This window comes from Cystoisospora suis (genome assembly GCF_002600585.1).
Source record: "Cystoisospora suis strain Wien I chromosome Unknown contig_7163, whole genome shotgun sequence".
In the NCBI taxonomy this organism is placed as follows: domain Eukaryota; phylum Apicomplexa; class Conoidasida; order Eucoccidiorida; family Sarcocystidae; genus Cystoisospora; species Cystoisospora suis.
Genome location: NW_027159949.1, coordinates 1 through 15,609, shown reverse-complemented (window position 1 = coordinate 15,609; position 15,609 = coordinate 1). Strand labels below are relative to the sequence as shown.

General features: G+C 55.0%; 2 protein-coding genes across 2 annotated transcripts in view; one reads left to right on the top strand and one right to left on the bottom strand.

The window, feature by feature from the left end:
- The window catches only part of CSUI_010331 (uncharacterized protein), a 19,088-nt gene extending 7,310 nt beyond the window's left edge, over window positions 1-11,778 (top strand). The window contains exons 8-14 of the mRNA XM_068070436.1: window positions 282-814; window positions 1,416-4,147; window positions 4,383-7,808; window positions 8,924-9,013; window positions 9,462-9,605; window positions 10,201-10,406; window positions 10,938-11,778. Of these exons, the coding sequence (XP_067917584.1) occupies window positions 282-814; window positions 1,416-3,510 (2,628 nt within the window). The 3' untranslated portion in view covers window positions 3,511-4,147; window positions 4,383-7,808; window positions 8,924-9,013; ... (1 more) ...; window positions 10,201-10,406; window positions 10,938-11,778. The remainder of the gene's footprint in view (window positions 1-281; window positions 815-1,415; window positions 4,148-4,382; window positions 7,809-8,923; window positions 9,014-9,461; window positions 9,606-10,200; window positions 10,407-10,937) is intronic.
- Window positions 11,779-12,685: 907 nt separating this feature from the next.
- On the bottom strand, window positions 12,686-15,136 carry CSUI_010330 (acyl carrier protein). The gene is made up of 4 exons (XM_068070435.1): window positions 14,511-15,136; window positions 13,527-13,834; window positions 13,232-13,368; window positions 12,686-13,132 (listed from the first exon to the last, which is right to left on the bottom strand). Exons 1-4 carry the CDS (start codon window positions 14,602-14,604, stop codon window positions 13,117-13,119), a joined length of 555 nt encoding a protein of 184 aa, XP_067917583.1. The 5' UTR covers window positions 14,605-15,136; the 3' UTR covers window positions 12,686-13,116.
- Between the last annotated feature and the right edge of the window lie 473 nt (window positions 15,137-15,609).

Sequence of the window (15,609 nt, the reverse complement as noted above, 5' to 3'; positions counted from 1 at the left end):
TTGTGCGGTTGGACACCCCACTCTCGCGCGGGGAGTGTCGGGCTTTTTGACTTTGTTGTACTGTAGGTTGCCTCTCCGGTTCAGGTGCTAGTGAAGTTTTTGCTTTCAGAATATGCGGACTCTTCTTTCTTCTCAGATCTGCTTCGCGAACACGAGTCGGTACTGCAGCAGAATCTTAACGCGTCCTCGGGGAAACTGCATCTGCTTTTGCGTATCAGAACACGCATACTCGTCTTGATGCGTAAAGGGGTCGCCTGCTTATCTGTGCCTGTTGCGTCCAGATGATAGGCGGCTCACGGCATTGTCCTGTAATCGCGTGCCAGCTCGCCGATGCCCTGTTCGACAGTCAGCGCATGCTTACTGCTCGTCAGCTATATGCAACACTTGCTCAGGCTCTTTCTGCGAATATTTACGGCGTTGGGTCTCCGCCTTCTCTTTTGGCTTCTTTGACCTCGCCGGGCACTAGTCCGCACATAGCCGGGGGGCGAGACCCCTCTCCGTTCCGCAGCTCTGTTGCTCCCTCTACACTTGTTGACCGGCACGACAGTAGTAGTCACAGTGCTCTGGGTACCCGGGGTGCAGGAGAACGGTGGCCCAAGGAGGGAAGCTCGGTCGGAAGAGCCGAAGCAGGTATTCTTCCTAGCTCAGCGACTCCCGGCTTGGCCGTCCTCCGAATGCCTCAGAAAGAGAAAGAAATGCCGAATTCTGAAGCTAGAGGCCATGAGAATTTCCCGGGGCTTTTCATGGATACCGGGGGAAATGAATCAGATGGCCAAGGAGGAGGTTTGTCTTTTTGGGCCATGAAAAATGCAGGGTACGAAGATCATAGGGAGCCTTTCTTCAGTATCTCTGACCTCATTTGTATGACTAACTGCTCGTCCTTAGTGTAGAGCTCTCGCAGTGAATGGTACTTCGAGGGATCGCTCGTATCGTGATGGCTGTTGTCGGACACATCTGCTTTAGCTAGATAGGGGTTACCGAGTTCATTTTGTTGAAGTTTAGCTTGGCGGGCCGAACGAGTCGTCCTCCCCTTTTGCATGGAGAACTTGCCTCTCTGACAGCGACATACCACAGCTTGTTACCCATCGAGGAGCCTCTTCTTTCTCCGTTGCGAGACGCGGCGAGGCCTGATGTTTAGAGTCGAGACAGGGAAGCAATAAGTCGGGGATACCAACTAAACCTTTTCAGCAGCCAATGATCCCGTCCGTAGGGACGGTGGCTTGGACTGCAGATGGTCTAGCACGGCGCGGTGTCAGTCAGTAGCAGAGGCTCAGCTAGCCGACAGTGGCAAAGACTGGGCTGTTCGGGGTTTCGTCAGTCTGATTTGTTTGCGTGTGGCTTTCAGCTCCTCCCGGCTCGTGAGACACGGCTATCACGAAGCGGCTATTCGTATGCGGTCCGTCTTTTTTCCTCAGGTGGTCGCCGCTTCTTTTTTATGTTCTGGCCCGTCTTCTTCTTTGCGTCTGTTCTCTACTCTCGGTGCCCCCCCCTCCAGTACTCTACGATTTGGCTCGTGTCAATCCACTCCTTCACACCTTCGAAGCGCGCCGTGTCTCTTCTTTCCGTGCACCATTCCGCACCGCGGGAAGCAGTAGTCTCCCGCGTTCGGAAGGAGCCTCCCACTCCGAGAATCACGTCTCCCCTTGGGCACCTCTCTCGGAACCCTCCTCTTCACTTCCGCCGTATTCTTCGGGCGGCGTCATGGAATCGCATGATGCCCCTTCAGAGCGGCTCGGGTTGCCGTGCAGCATGGAGCAGACCCCTCTTGTTGTAGCGGAAGCGGAGGGAGAACAAGATGGGGGCACGCAAGGTAACGACTCTATCAGCAATACTCCCATCAGGACGCTGGGGCCTTTGTCTGCTCTGGCGGCAGAGGAAGCCTCGGGGAGGGAAGAGTCGGTTCCAAGAGAAGAGAGCCGGATGCCTGGTGCTTTGCCTTCTCTTCTGGATGTCGAAAATTACCGTATTGGTCTTCTGGCTGTCTTCCAGCTCTTCAACCTGTTGGCCTTGAGGCGAAGGGAGGATGACCCGACCTTGCGGAAGCGTCAGCAGCTTTATGAGTTTATCGTCTTTGGTCTTGTGCCGAACCTCCGTCGTTTTGTGGGAGAAAATACGGGAGCCGAGAGAATCGAGACTCCAGCAGTTGTTGGAAGGCAGGACTGTGTTGCGTCTTCGGAAAGAGCACAAGGTGAGGGAAGGGAGAAATCGCGGACAGATTCCCCGTCAGAGAGAAGAGATCGCACGGAGAAAGGGTTGGTGCGAGGAAGAAAGGTAGAGAGCAAAGGCATTCGCGAATCTGATTGTGGTGACGGAAAGGAAGGCAACAAGACGCAGCAGGTCATTGCGGAAATCAGTCTTCCTTCCGTCGTGGGGTGGGTACGCTTCCCAAGCGTTGATGAGCTGCGGGTGACAGAGGAGGCCGGGCGAGTGGGGACGTCCGGTGGGCGTCGTCAAGAATATCACAGCGGAAACCTAAGTGATGGAGCATTTTCTCCGGCCCAAGAAACAGAACAGCAGCAGCGTGACAAAAAGGAAGAAAGGGCCTTTGGAGAGGCGAAACCGAAGCACATTAACAAATCTCGACTTGCCGTTGAAGGCGTCGTGTGTTTGGAGCAGAACTTCGGTGTGGACTTAACGTTAAGATGTTTTGGCGTCCTGCGCACAACTCGTGGTGTTATGGCTTGTCAACTCATACCGCTGTCCCCGCTGAGAAGCGTCCTGACGGGATTCGGGGTTGACAAGGCCGGGGAACGACGAACTGCCCCCGAGAGAGAGAAGCACACGGTTTCTTCATGGCGGCCAGATGGGCAACAAGACTCCGCAGGAGGCGAAACTGCAGCCGCGGAGGCATGTACTCTTGTATCAGGAACTCCCTCTTGGTTTCGTCTCCTTGTTTCACCTGGGGAGGCAGTGCTTTCTCTTTTTGCTTCCTTTTCATCTCACCCGGTTCCCTCGCGCGTTGTGAGTCTCTCCTTAGCGTGGCATGACTGTCCGGCTGTATCCTTCTGTCTCTCCACCCTCCTGCCCCTTGATCCACTCCATCCCCCACCTAAAATTTCTCAGCCTCTTTCCTGGTTAAATCACGGGCGGCTGGAGAAAAACAATTGTGCGCAGCCGCCTGCGTCCTCTCAGAATGCTGATTCATTCAAGTTCAGTCGTACCTGCGATCCTGCCCCGCCAGACGTTCAAGGCGAGATAGAAGGTCAGGTGACTGTGTTCCGGAGCAACCAGGACTTCCATTGTCTTAGTTCCTCTTATTCACCTTCCGGACGCCTTTTTCGGAGCAGGACACTTTCTTCGTTTGTTCGATTGCAAGAGAAAGTGTGTTTCCACGGATGCTGGCCCGATCCGGTGCAGAAGGCCCTTTTGCAGAGACAGCTCGCTGTCCCTCCACCACCGCTGCCTGTGTGCAGCCAGGAGTTCGCGGCCGCTTCATCTGTGCATCTATTCTTACCAAATCACAAGGTAGAGATTTTTCTGAAAGAAGCCGCCTGCTTCGTAGAAAAGTGAAGTCGTGTGTTCTGTTTTCTCTTGAGGAAGAGGTGGCATTAGCTCTTGGCGTTCGGTTGCACAGAAGCCGGTGTCGTGTGTGTTTCGTCGCCTGTAGAGCGTAAGGAACAAGCCATTCCGTACCCTCGCATCGAGTCGTGTAGAGTCACCTCAAGTCTTGAATCAATATTGTATCAATAACCATACCACCCGAAAAAGCGTGTGCTGTTCCGAACACTTTGCACTTGTCTTGGTCAGCTTTTGCCCCAGTACCCAGTTCATGCGAATCGACGTGTAGGCGTGCCCCATTCTCTCTGATGAATGCACACGGGCAAGCATTTGTCTGCGTGCAGTCTCATGAAGGCTCCTCTATAAGACACGTCTCTTCAGGGCAGACACGTCAATACGTTTCTACTTCGGCACTGGTATTGTCTCGAGCATGCGGAGTGTACTCCCCGCCTTCGCGTGACTTTTTCCTCGCTCTCTCGGGGCAGACTGTTTGTAGGCTAGTCTTCTTTCAAGGGCGTTCCAACACGGCTTCGCTTTTCTACCCCCTGCCCAATACTTGGAGTGCGTCTTTCGCGGGTTTAGATGTATGCGTAGAGGCAATTTGCGTCGCAGGGTTTCTCCAACTGCTGGGTTTTTGACACCACGAGAAGTAAGTAAAGACAAGGAAAGAACTTTCCGCGCCAGGCACCCGGTGACAGGCATACGCCAACGTACATGGGTGAATACGGGTCGGAATGTGACTGGCGACCATGACGACCTTTTCTGAAGAGACTTCCTCTGTCTTTCTTGCTTCTTGTCCAAGATAACAAGATAAGAGAGCTACTCTGCGGTATTGTTCTTTCACTTTCGTTCTCTTCTTGTTTGCTGTTGTGATTTTCTTTCAGCCGTCGAGCGACAAACGTCCTTCCTGTTTCTTCCGGGTTGGTTTCTCCCACCCAACGTTTGCATGGAAGGACGAGGACGTCCCTCTGCTGCTCCGGATTGCAGTGCGAGGCGCTTCTAATCTTCCTCGCGAGCTGTGGGGCTGTCGCCTTCGCCTTCTGGCGTCCCATGCCACAGCAGACCCAGCTACTAGTGCGGACAGTAATAGGTGCCAGAGCACGGGAACTCCGTCCCGTTCCCTTTCGCCGACTTCACCCTCTCCCCCGGGCCAAAGTGGCGGCCGCGTCCCTCAACCGGTTGAAGGATCATTCCTGAACGGTCAGAATCCGGGGCCGCCCTCTGGGTATACTTCAGCGGTACGTACAGAGGGCCAGCCATTCGAAGCCCGCAGAGAGAAAGAGAAAAACGTTCGTGTGGAAAAGACTGTGGGAGGCGGAGCTGAAGGGAAGGGCGGGGAAGGTACGTTTGCGAAACCAGGTGCAGAAACCAGGACAGGAGATGGCGGACAATGCCAGCTACTAGCTGCCGGTGGACGTCAGCGGAGGTCGTCGTTAGAGAGCTCCCGAGGTATTGCAGCGGAAACGAACAGAAGAGGTAGTGTGCCTGTGGTCTTTACGGTTTTTGTCGAAGAGCACGAATGCAAAACGCAGAACGCCATCGCGGGCCCGGGGATCGAGTCACACGCAAAGAAGGCGAACGGCATCGGAGGCTATCTTGGCACGCGGCGGGTCTTCCCATGTGTCGTCTCCCCTGATCAGCCTGTGATGCCTTTACGGTTCATCCGTGATGATAAGCCACACACACCGACGACTTTGCCCGGCGAAGGCACTGACTCCGAAGTCAGTTCTTCTGGTTCTAGTGTATTTTCCTGGATTCATGAGGAGCCACCCCGGCCTCGACGAGGAAAACAGACAGGAATGGTAGTCATTTCGGAGCAGCAGTGTTCAACAGCGCCTGAAAGAAGGGATTGTCCGAAGTTATCGGAACATTCGTCGTCTGATGAGAGCATACGAGCAACGTTGAAGCGATCTCTCCGCACACCGGACGTTGGTGGTTCTGCTGCTTCTGCTCCTTACATCCCGTGTGATCTCTGTGTGCGAGATGTCCATCGGCGGTACAGTTCCTTGGGTTATACCCTTTGGTGTCCTTTCTCGAATGAAGAAAATGTCCACTTTGGTTGGAAGACAGGTGACTGCGGAAATGAAGTAGAGACTAAAAAGGGAAGAACCATGGAAGGCTCAGAGGTGTTGTATCTCATGTTGGGGTCACGCGCCCCTGTCGATGAGGAGGCACGACAGCACGGTGAGGAAGATGCAAACGTTATGCAAGGGACCCCCGACCGTCTTTCAAGGAAAAATAGCTATCTTCGCGAACTGTCCAACGAGCCGGACAGACAAGGGGACAGAGGGAGAATCACCGGCCAGGGTTCGGGGCCTGCGTTTCCCTCTCGTCGTCTCTTTATGTTTCGACCCAACAGACACCACATGTACCGTGACAGACGCCACGAACAGAGGGAGGGCCACCTAATAAAAGCCGGACTGGAGGCGAAGCCATCCTGCGCCGCCAGTGAGGTCCGATGGGCGAATGGGCACCAACAATTTGCTACCGCGGTGCCAGCGCTCGCTCCGATGGGGTACCAAGGACGAGGCGCACAGAAATGTACGCTCGCTACGGGGGGAGCAGGAGACAAGGGGTCTCCTGTTGCAGAAAGCAGTGATAGGACACAAGGTGTTGGAAGTGAAAAGTTTGTCTCCTCCGGTGAACTTTTCACCGGAGGAGACAAACGGAATGGTCGTGTTCTCAGGCAAGCGGAGCAGGTTGCACTGTCAGGAGCTCACCAGCCCTCAAGTTTCTCTGTCGTCGACTGGGTCCCTTCTTCTGCCTTGGGTCGACCCTGGGACTTTCACGAGGAAGGAAGCGTTGACTTCTGGTTGTCACAGCAGGCACTCGGGCGCCGCCGAGCGATGCCTGCGGGGTTGGAGTGGGCTAATCTATCCTTTCAAGGGAAGCGAGTGCGAGACAACGCTCCCGGATCCAAGGTCCAAACGCAGTCTGCTGCGGGGAGAGGTGGGAGTGCGTTTCACCTCCCTGCATCTACATCTGATATCCGAAACAACAGGGCAGGTAAGGAAACCTCTGAGAGAACTGACTCACGGAACTCTTCCCGGGCAGAATACCCGGACGAGGGATCAGGAAACCAGGAAGTGGCTTGCGCAGTCGAAGAGCTCTTGGAGGAGAAGTACGAAACGCGCTTGTGCTTTCAGCTGAATGAAGACGAAGACGCGCTATGCGTCCCGGTGCTCTTTCGGACCCGGACTCCAGGCCTCGTCCAGGTAAGGGCGATCCTTGAATTCCCCGCGGTACACGCAACGGAAAGAAAGAGAATCGGGTTTCAAAAAGAGGTCGTAGAAGGAGAGGAAGATGTTTTTTCGAATGCAGAGCCTCCGGAAGACTTTGTAACTGCCAGCTGCTGTATTCTGGTGCAAAAGCCTTTAGAGGTTCAAATACAGCCCGCGCCGTTCGCGGCTGCTTGCATCGACAGTTGTAGCGGCCAGTCCGTCCCGTCGTCATCATCTGCAACTTCAACGGGAGAAGGAGAGAGGAACCCGGGGGGGGTTAGGCCTCTCGTGTACGTGCACGTGATTAATCCCTCGAGTGTTGCAGCTCAGCTCAAAGACGTCCACCTTGAACCTTTCCCACCAAGACGTAACGGCGTTGCCCGGCGAGAAGACGATTCGGCGGAAGGCGGAGGGCAAAAAGAAGGAAGCAGTCCAGGAGAGCTTTGTGAGTCTTCGGCTGAGGCAAACGGATCTCGTTATGCCAAGGCAAGGTGTCAAGCCGAATGTTATAGTACGGAGGCAAATATGCCGGCGTGTTCAAAGGCGCAGGCTGGGCGAGTGACAGCTGGGGGTTTATCAGAAGAGAAGGCGAAACCTTGCGAACCTTGCGCCTCCAGCTGGAGTCCACCCCGACGGTGGACAGATGGGAAGTCGTGCGGGGCTTGTGGAGCGGCGCTGACTGTTGGACGGGACGTCAAACGAGGACGGAGAGGAGAGCGTACACCCGTGGCTGGGGAGGGACACGGAACTGCATCCCCCTCTGTGGTGGACGCTGGGGGGACAGTGTTGTGTGGAGGTTCGGAAGGAATTGAACAACCCATCGACGGGAAAGCAGGTTGTTCTATAGATCTGGAAACAGCAGGAGAAACAGAGCTGTTGGCCTGGCCTTTGATCGGGCGGCTGCAGTCAGTCGGACGGTCGGAATCTTGGAGCGCTTTGATGGACGTGCGTGACATGCTGACCAGGCTGCTGCAGTCGGACGAGGGACGGCATAGAGATTGTGATGTACAGATTGGAATACACGGACGACAGCGGGCTCGAGGAGCTGTAGCTCAGCATGGCTACGTTTCTCCATATGGAGATTTTGCGGTGAGACGAATCGTTTGTGGCTGGTTGCGTGTTGGCTTCGCGTGGGAAAGGAACGCATAGACGTCATAAGTGAAGTCGCGCAGGCGGGGCCTTTCTAGAGAGTTTTGTTTATTTAGAGAGCTGAGGCGGCTGTCGGAGGCCCGTGAAGGATAAGAGAAGTTTCTCGGAGTTTCGCAGGCCTTACGTAGTTCTTCATCAGAACAAACCTCCACTGGGTGAAATACTCTTAAGGACAGGGGAGATAGGGTGGACCGTAACACGGAGCGCCCTCTCTCTGTCCCACTGTGGCATTGAACCTTGCCAGGAGTGCCGGGGCCTCTTGCACCGCGTGGCGCTCTGCTTGCTCGCTGGTGGCAGAGGACAGTCTGCTTGCTCTTGAAGTTGGCGTCTATCGACTGGATGGGCAATGGAATCTCAGTGTGCTCAGCATTCATCACATGAGGTAGTACTGATTTGCCCGACATCACGACATGTACTGTATGCAGCTGATGGAAAGTCGTGACCTGCCGCACGTCTGTGTTGCCACCACGAGGATTAGAGCACTAACAAGGCGGTCACAAGGCCGTCCTTTCGCGGCTAGTGTGAAGGTAGCCCGGGCCCTAACAGCTCTCGTATGCTCGGGCGCCCCGGGGATGCGGCTCGGTTGAAACGAGGCGTAAAGTATCTGGCTTGGTGAGTGACGGACTCCCTCTTCTTCAGCAAAAGATCCATATTGCCCTGCTACTAAATGTGTGTAGCACGTCGAAACAGAGAGGGTCCGTCAGCCTGTGAGCGGACGCTTTCCTGGTACAGGGCCGCGCCGTCTCAAGACGGACACCAGGGAAGCATGACACGCCTGGGACTCAGGCGTGCAGGTCCTTCAAACGCGCGGCGGCTCTGATGCACGAGCATGGACAAAATTTTATGAACAAGTGTTTCACACAAGCTGAGCTGGTGCTACGCTGTTTCACCCTTTTGGTGTGTCTGGTATGTTCTAGAATGTCCGGGAAGGCCGCTTCAATTTGCTGGTGTCGGCGTCTCGGATACGGTTGCATGGGCAGTCAGTCTCTGCAGATGTTATTTTGTACTAGTGGCTTCTCGTGTGCTTCTGAGCGGACATGATTGTTCTTGCGCAGCTCCACGTCCGATTAAGCCGGCAATCATACGCACTGCCGTACCCGTTCAACGTCTTCGGCAGTCTTTTTCTTGAGCCTCGTACACTGGTTGTAAGTCTACGGGAGAGGCGGGAGGCAGGATAGTAAGCACTGCACACAATCTTACATGTGGCGGTGTCCCCGTCAACTACGGGCGTGCACGAGGACACGGTAGCTAGCGCTTCTGTGTCTTTGCGCTTCACTAGAGGAGAACAATGGTACATGCTTCGCTGAAGTCGGTTGCTCGTCCGTTTTCGGCAACGTCATCTCCGAAGTTCTTTCGCTGTTCCTTGTATATCGTCGACAGTTCTCACCCCTGGTCGGTCTTCTGTCCCGGCCTCCATGGGTGACCTTCGGCGACAGCCTAGGAAACGCAGGGTTGGCTCACACGTCATAATAGTGGAAGTGGGGAGCGTGTGGCCCTTGGTACTCGCAGACTGCTCTGGCCCTTGGTACTCGCAGACTGCTCTCAAGTGCTCCGTCCTCGGTGGTGTGTGCTGCGGTTTTCCGCTGTTTGCAGTTCCCTTTTTCTCTGTCTGCGCTAATTCCTGCGTGCGTGGATCTGGCGCCCATCACCATCAAAGTGGACCATGCGCCGACCCCGGCTGTCGGAGTGCCCTTCACTCTGAGGGCCGTAATCACAAACCAGACAACCAATCCTCAGGTCCGAAAAGGTTTATTCAGACGCAGGGTGGAATGTGCACTGCTAAATGCGGCTCCTGCTGACGGCATGAAGCTGGATGCGATCAGCGTGTTGCCACTAATTCCTCAGCATCCCCAAGTTTTGCCTGGCAGCAGGCGTTTAGTCACGCGTGTATTCCCGGTGGAGCATGGGGGAATTAGCGCGGGACTCACGAAAAATTCTAATTGTTGAAAAAGGACAAAGCTGCAGCGTTTGACATAGATGGTCTGGGTGACTCGTGCTGTTGGGATCCTGTAAGGAAGCGGCAGCACATGGTTCGGGACGGGCTAGTTTTGACGAACACTGAAGCTTGGTGTGCACTCGTAGTGGTCAAGAGAAGAGAGAGAAGCGTTTATTTGTTCCTTACTTACTTGAGTACTGTCCCTCAGGAGTTGTATGTGGTTTGTGCCACGAGAAGTGCTGCAGTAACTGCATCGCATACGGCTGTCTGTCAGTGATTTAGGGCGCTGCGAATGCTGCGTTCCGAAAGCTTCAACGAATGCGCCGCAGGCGGAAGAAGGCAGCGTGGATGTCGCTACGTGGTGCTACTCCCGTCTCCCTGTGCCACTGCATTCAGGAAGCGACTGTGCAACTGTCCTATCCTCCAGTCTCGGCTGGCGCAGTGCGCGCGTCCTCTTCAAGCGGCCCAGCCCCTGACCAGGGACACTCTATCGGATGGGATGCCACCTCTTGTCCGTATTTGGTTAGCGGCGTCCTGCAGACCGAGATTCTCCTACCGCCGTGCACTGACAGAGTTCTACGGTGGACCGTTGTGCCCTGCATGTGAGGTGGCACGACTGCGAGAAAGTAGAGAGAGTGATACGTATTCGCGGGTAACTTGCGTATACCTTACCTATCTCGGACAGAAGCGCAGCAAGAGTTCCTTGAGCGCTTGTCGGCACCACGGGGTCGTTAGGTCTGAAGAAAACTGTCAGGTCGGCCCCGCAGCTCCAGGAAGCACGTAGAGTTGCAGGGGGAAGCAGTTGTGTGGGAGAAGGGTTCGGTCGCCCTAGTTCGATGGCAGTCCTCATGCAATGACTCGGCATCACTTTTGTCTATGACTGTCCAGTCAGAATGCGGACTGGTTCTTGGTACTACGCGACTATACCGCTCGTGGTAATGCTACAGCGGCTTGCATAGCTCAAGGTTCAGGCTTTCAGTTTCTTGTAGCATTGGCAATATGTCGGGCCAGAAACTGTTGTCTGGGCAGTACAGTCCATCCATGATAATGTCTGGGGCAGGTTGGTGTGGTGGACAGCTCCTGCTCCTCCTAGCGTGATGTCCTGTGCATTATGATTTTGATGGTCTCTTCAGGACCGGAGCTTTTGCAGCGCCTACAGTAGTGGTCAGGTGTCACCGTCCCCCCTTGCGTCCATCTTGGCTTTCGACACACCTCGTCGATGAGGACACAGACTGTGGTGGTTTGTCAGCTGAGCAGCTCACAGCGGCACTGCGTTCAGGAAGCGGTGGAGAGACCGCTCAGGAGAATGCTGGACAAGCATCGGCGTTCGTGTCACATTTAACCCATGTAGTCGTTCGACCAAGTTCTCGCCGATCCGATTAAAGATTAAAAAACGCGCTAACTTTGCCGAACTGCAACGGGTATCAGTACAGTGTCATTCGCATTGCTTTGTGAAGAGCGCTCAAGGTCTCTCGCGGGCGGGCGGAAGAATTTTGGAGGACAAGGCGTGACCGCCGTGTCCTCCGAATTTCTTTCCAGTCGGTACAGGGCCGTCACGCCTTGTGGCACCTTCGACGCGCAGGAAGATTTTCTCCGCAACAGCCCTACCGGGCAAGAAAAGAAGGGCCCAGTAACGGTATTGGGTAGAGGTGCAGGGCGATGCTGAAGTGCGCATGGGCACTGCGTGAAAGGCAACGAGATCGTTCGCGCTATATAACTTCAGGAGTGCTTTTAGCTGGCAGACCAGCAGCGTCGTGTCAGGAAGCGTTTTGCTGCGGTGTGGACTGCTCGGTTTCCTAAAGTGAGTGGCCTCAGGCGTGGGAGTGTATGCATGCTTGTTGTCGCCCCCAACCTTGCCAAGGACTGCGCTTGAGCCATGGTGTGTTCCAGTACCAGATTGTCAACGGTTCTGTCTTCTGGCGGCCGAGAGGAGCTCTGACTGACCTGGGCGTTTGCCCCGACTACGAAGGCGGCTATGAGACTTTGTCCCCAGGTCCGGGATTTCCCTAGTTCAGTGACGTACCACAGGCGTATTGTTGAAAATCGGCCTGCACACAGCGGGTGTAGCTCGTTACTGGCTGGCGCCAGACAAGGTGAACGCGCCAGGGTGTGCTCTTCTGCTACGACGGATAGTGCGTACTTCGGGAACACGGGTGGCACGACTCAATGTCGCCAGTCGTTTGCACTGTGTTCTTGTCCACCCCGATTTGCTTCCCCGCAGCGGTCTCACCGCGTGCCAGATTCAAGTTCGTGGCGCGAAACAGACCGGTTCACTGGATACCAGATTCAGCAAGCGAACAAGTTTTTGACAACCTGCTACCCACTGATCAATGCCCGTCAAACCCGTTCGGTAGATCAAGTTCAGTAATCAACACCTCTTGTGGGCAGCCTGCTGAGCAGACTTCTACCGTGATCCTAGGGGCCTCCCAGCGCCGGTCATTGCGAATACCCAGCACGAAAAAGAAACGCTGGTCAACTGGTCGGTCATGTCTTTCCTAGAATACACCGGGGATCGTGACGTGACCTCAGTTCTGCCGCAGATACCCTGCGAGAAGACCGGACCCCGCGGCACTGTCTGTATTTGGAGTGCTTCCGCAGTTCGTCGCCCGTAACACCGTGAGCGATCTAGGACAATCTCGGCGGTAGGAGTGTATCCTCATGACGGAGACGGTAAAACCATGCTGTCCCAACCTGACCCGGGAGACTTCTCTTGCGCTTCAAAGCGCGGACTCAGGTTTGCATTGACGGAACACAACGTGCTTCAGCACGGCGCAAGGAGCGCACGCACATGCCCGCTTGCAGTTGTTCAGGTCACGAAAAAACAAACGAGGGGAACTCCCCTGCAGACAGCCTTTTCAGCACCACATGGACACAGAACAATGAGGCCTTGCAAAGGTGGTGTCTGTGGCGTGTAACCCTTCCGGTGCACGTTTTCTCCTGGCTACACACACCACTGAAACGGAGACGCACCTCCAATCAGAACAAGGGATATAGCAGATTTACCTCTTCCGGCAACGGGATCGAAGATTCTGAATCCCCGAACGTGAAGTACTACGACTCAGGAAGACTGAAGAGGTTTCAAATGTACCAGCATCGGTGTCGAAAAGGTTGAACGGGTTGCCCCCCCCCCTCTGCGTGAAACAAGTCAGAACCTAGGCGGTGTCAGGAAGACGCCCCAGACAACAAGCGTAGCTTAGCCATTCGGAGACATGGACTGCTTGAAACTCCGACAGCGTCAGCGAGACCTTCAATCCTGCATCACACTCACGTGCCGTCGGCATGCAACGAATCCACGGACTGGCTGGTTTTCTTTCAGGCTGTCGATTTTCTGCAGGGAAACGACACACTACAGATGCTGAAGAAGTGGACATACTGTCGAACTCGAGAGATTTCTCCCGTTGCGGTCCAGAGTGAAGTGTCCGCTTACTTAGCTTTTTCGATGTAGTTGAGAGCATCCTGAACTGTAGCGATCTTTGAGGCTTCCTCATCCGGGATGTTCACATCAAACTTCTCTTCAAAGGCCATGACAAGTTCAACACTGTCGAGACTGTCCGCATCCAAGTCCTGTTGAGGAAAACAAAGAAACGTAGCCGGCGTCCGCATTTTCAGCGGTTGGTGTTGGCAACACGTCACAGATTATCACCGCTGAACTGTCCACCCCAGCCAACGCGCACGCCCAGGATGCAAACTGCACGCTATCAGTCTTGCATCCGCTTCCATACCTTGATGAAGTTAGACTCCGGTGTGACCCGCGCACGGTCGACGCCCAGCTGCTCCGCCACAACGTCTTTCACCCGCTCCAGAAGAGGCTTCTCTTCTGAGCCGGCGTCCCCACCGGCAAAAAGTGGTCCGCTCGCCCCCGTGGGTTTCAACGACAAACCTCTCAAGCCTGTCCGGCGTCCGGCTAGAATCTGGAGAGGTTGACTGCGACCTCCGAGAGCAGGCGATGCTGTTACACAAAGGCCTGCACGCTGGTTCGGACAGGTCCCGTAACGGTAGTTAAACCGGATGACACCGGGTGTAACGAAACCTGGTGAGCGCAGGCACACACAACACACAAGCGGGCAACTGCCAAGCATGAGAGGAGATCCAGGGGGAACTGCAGAAGAGACTATCCACGTTCACTACGGCGGGGTTGTGATATCAGTGGGGCTTTGGCTGTGCTGAGGTGTCGCAGTGCATACTTGTCTGCATCACTTGTGGTGCTTGTGTCTAGACCTGCATTCCGGCTTGCTGCTGGAAGAATACACACCCGAAAGGTAACCCTCGTGTCCTGCGCTGCAAGACGGCTGCCTTACAGGTGCACAGCCAACCTGATCAGTAATTGAGTAGTCAAACGATGGGACAACAAAGACTTGCGCTGCAGGGTACAACGCGTCGTCTGCACAGCATTTCTAGGAAACAATTTTCGATCGGGCGAAGGCTGCCTGAAAGGCGTGCGAACTGAAGGCTGGTTCATGGTGTCCAATAGAACGCTACAGACAAAGCCGCTAGAAACCATGCAGCGGCGCCAAGAACGGCATAAAAAGACAGCTTCGTAGAAGGAAAAAGGAAAAAGTCCTGCTAGCATGGAGTAGACGCCTCCGTGCACACCACACGTGTGTCTTCGAGACACTCCACGCCTCGCCAGTGTCTATACGTTTGTCATCGCCACCAAAGCCGAATATTCTGTGCCATGCCTAGTAGCATTTCAATGATGCTCTTACTTTGAGATTGTCCCGCTAACGTGAAGAGAAAAACGATGCACGCCACGTAGGCAATCCGAGGGACCCCCGTGAGACTAGAAGACTGCGCCGCCATTGCTGGATGTGCAAGGCAGGAAGGGCAAGAAAGGAGACACAAACAAGAGACGCTTGCCACACTCCGGAGACTAGGTGAGGCAGAGCAAAGCAGCTTCTGGAATTTAGGTCCACAGCAACGTTAAAAAATACCTATGAGAGTTCCTTTGTCTTACTGGAGGATGCGGACACGAGACAGCAATTCACACGGCGGGCGCCTTTCCCTCGATAGCACTCAAGCGCATCCCGTCCGCCGCCACCGCAAGTGCAGACGCAGGGTAGCGCCGGGGGCCCGGCAGCGTTACTGTTGCCGCGACCGATGCGACAGACAGCCCGAGTTCGTCTATTGCGTCTTCCGCTGCAGGGCTGCCCAGGGCCTTCCCGCTGCACGTTCCTGGGACTTTTGAGTTCAGTTTACCGGTGAAGGAAGTGGCGTGCCATTGGGCCGTCTCCACAAGTGACCATAGTGTGTCCTGTCTGTCTTGGGTACGTGCACCGGGCCGGTGCTTCCAGTACAACTGCCCACGCCGAGAAGAGTTGTTCCCACATCAAACACTGTGAAACTCACTCGATACCTATTGGCGGTCCGGGGTGCACATTGCGTCAGGTGCTTTTTGAGACAACGTGCGCTACTTGCTCAGTTGACACTACTCCACCCCATAGAGTTGGAGAGCTGTAGATACTGTTCTCAGAGTGCTGCGTATGATACCCTACCAGCGGAGGTACGGGGCTGAAAAATCCCGAGGTGTCGGATGCAAACTCGATGGGACGACAGGTTTCAGCGACTTAAAGTCGCCAGCTTATGCAGCCTACAGACCTTTGCCAGTGGGCGCAGCAGAGACCTCAATAAGGGAGGCGGAATGGCGTAACAGCCCACTAAGAAGACCAACCTCTCTCAGAGCGCGAAGGGGCGAAGCGCTGAAGTCCGCAGATCAGTCCAGAGCGGTGAGCTACCAAGGCCAAGTCGCCCTACGTTTGGGACTTGGACGAAGTTGAGAAAGGGGATGTAGTGCCCGCTGCACAACAA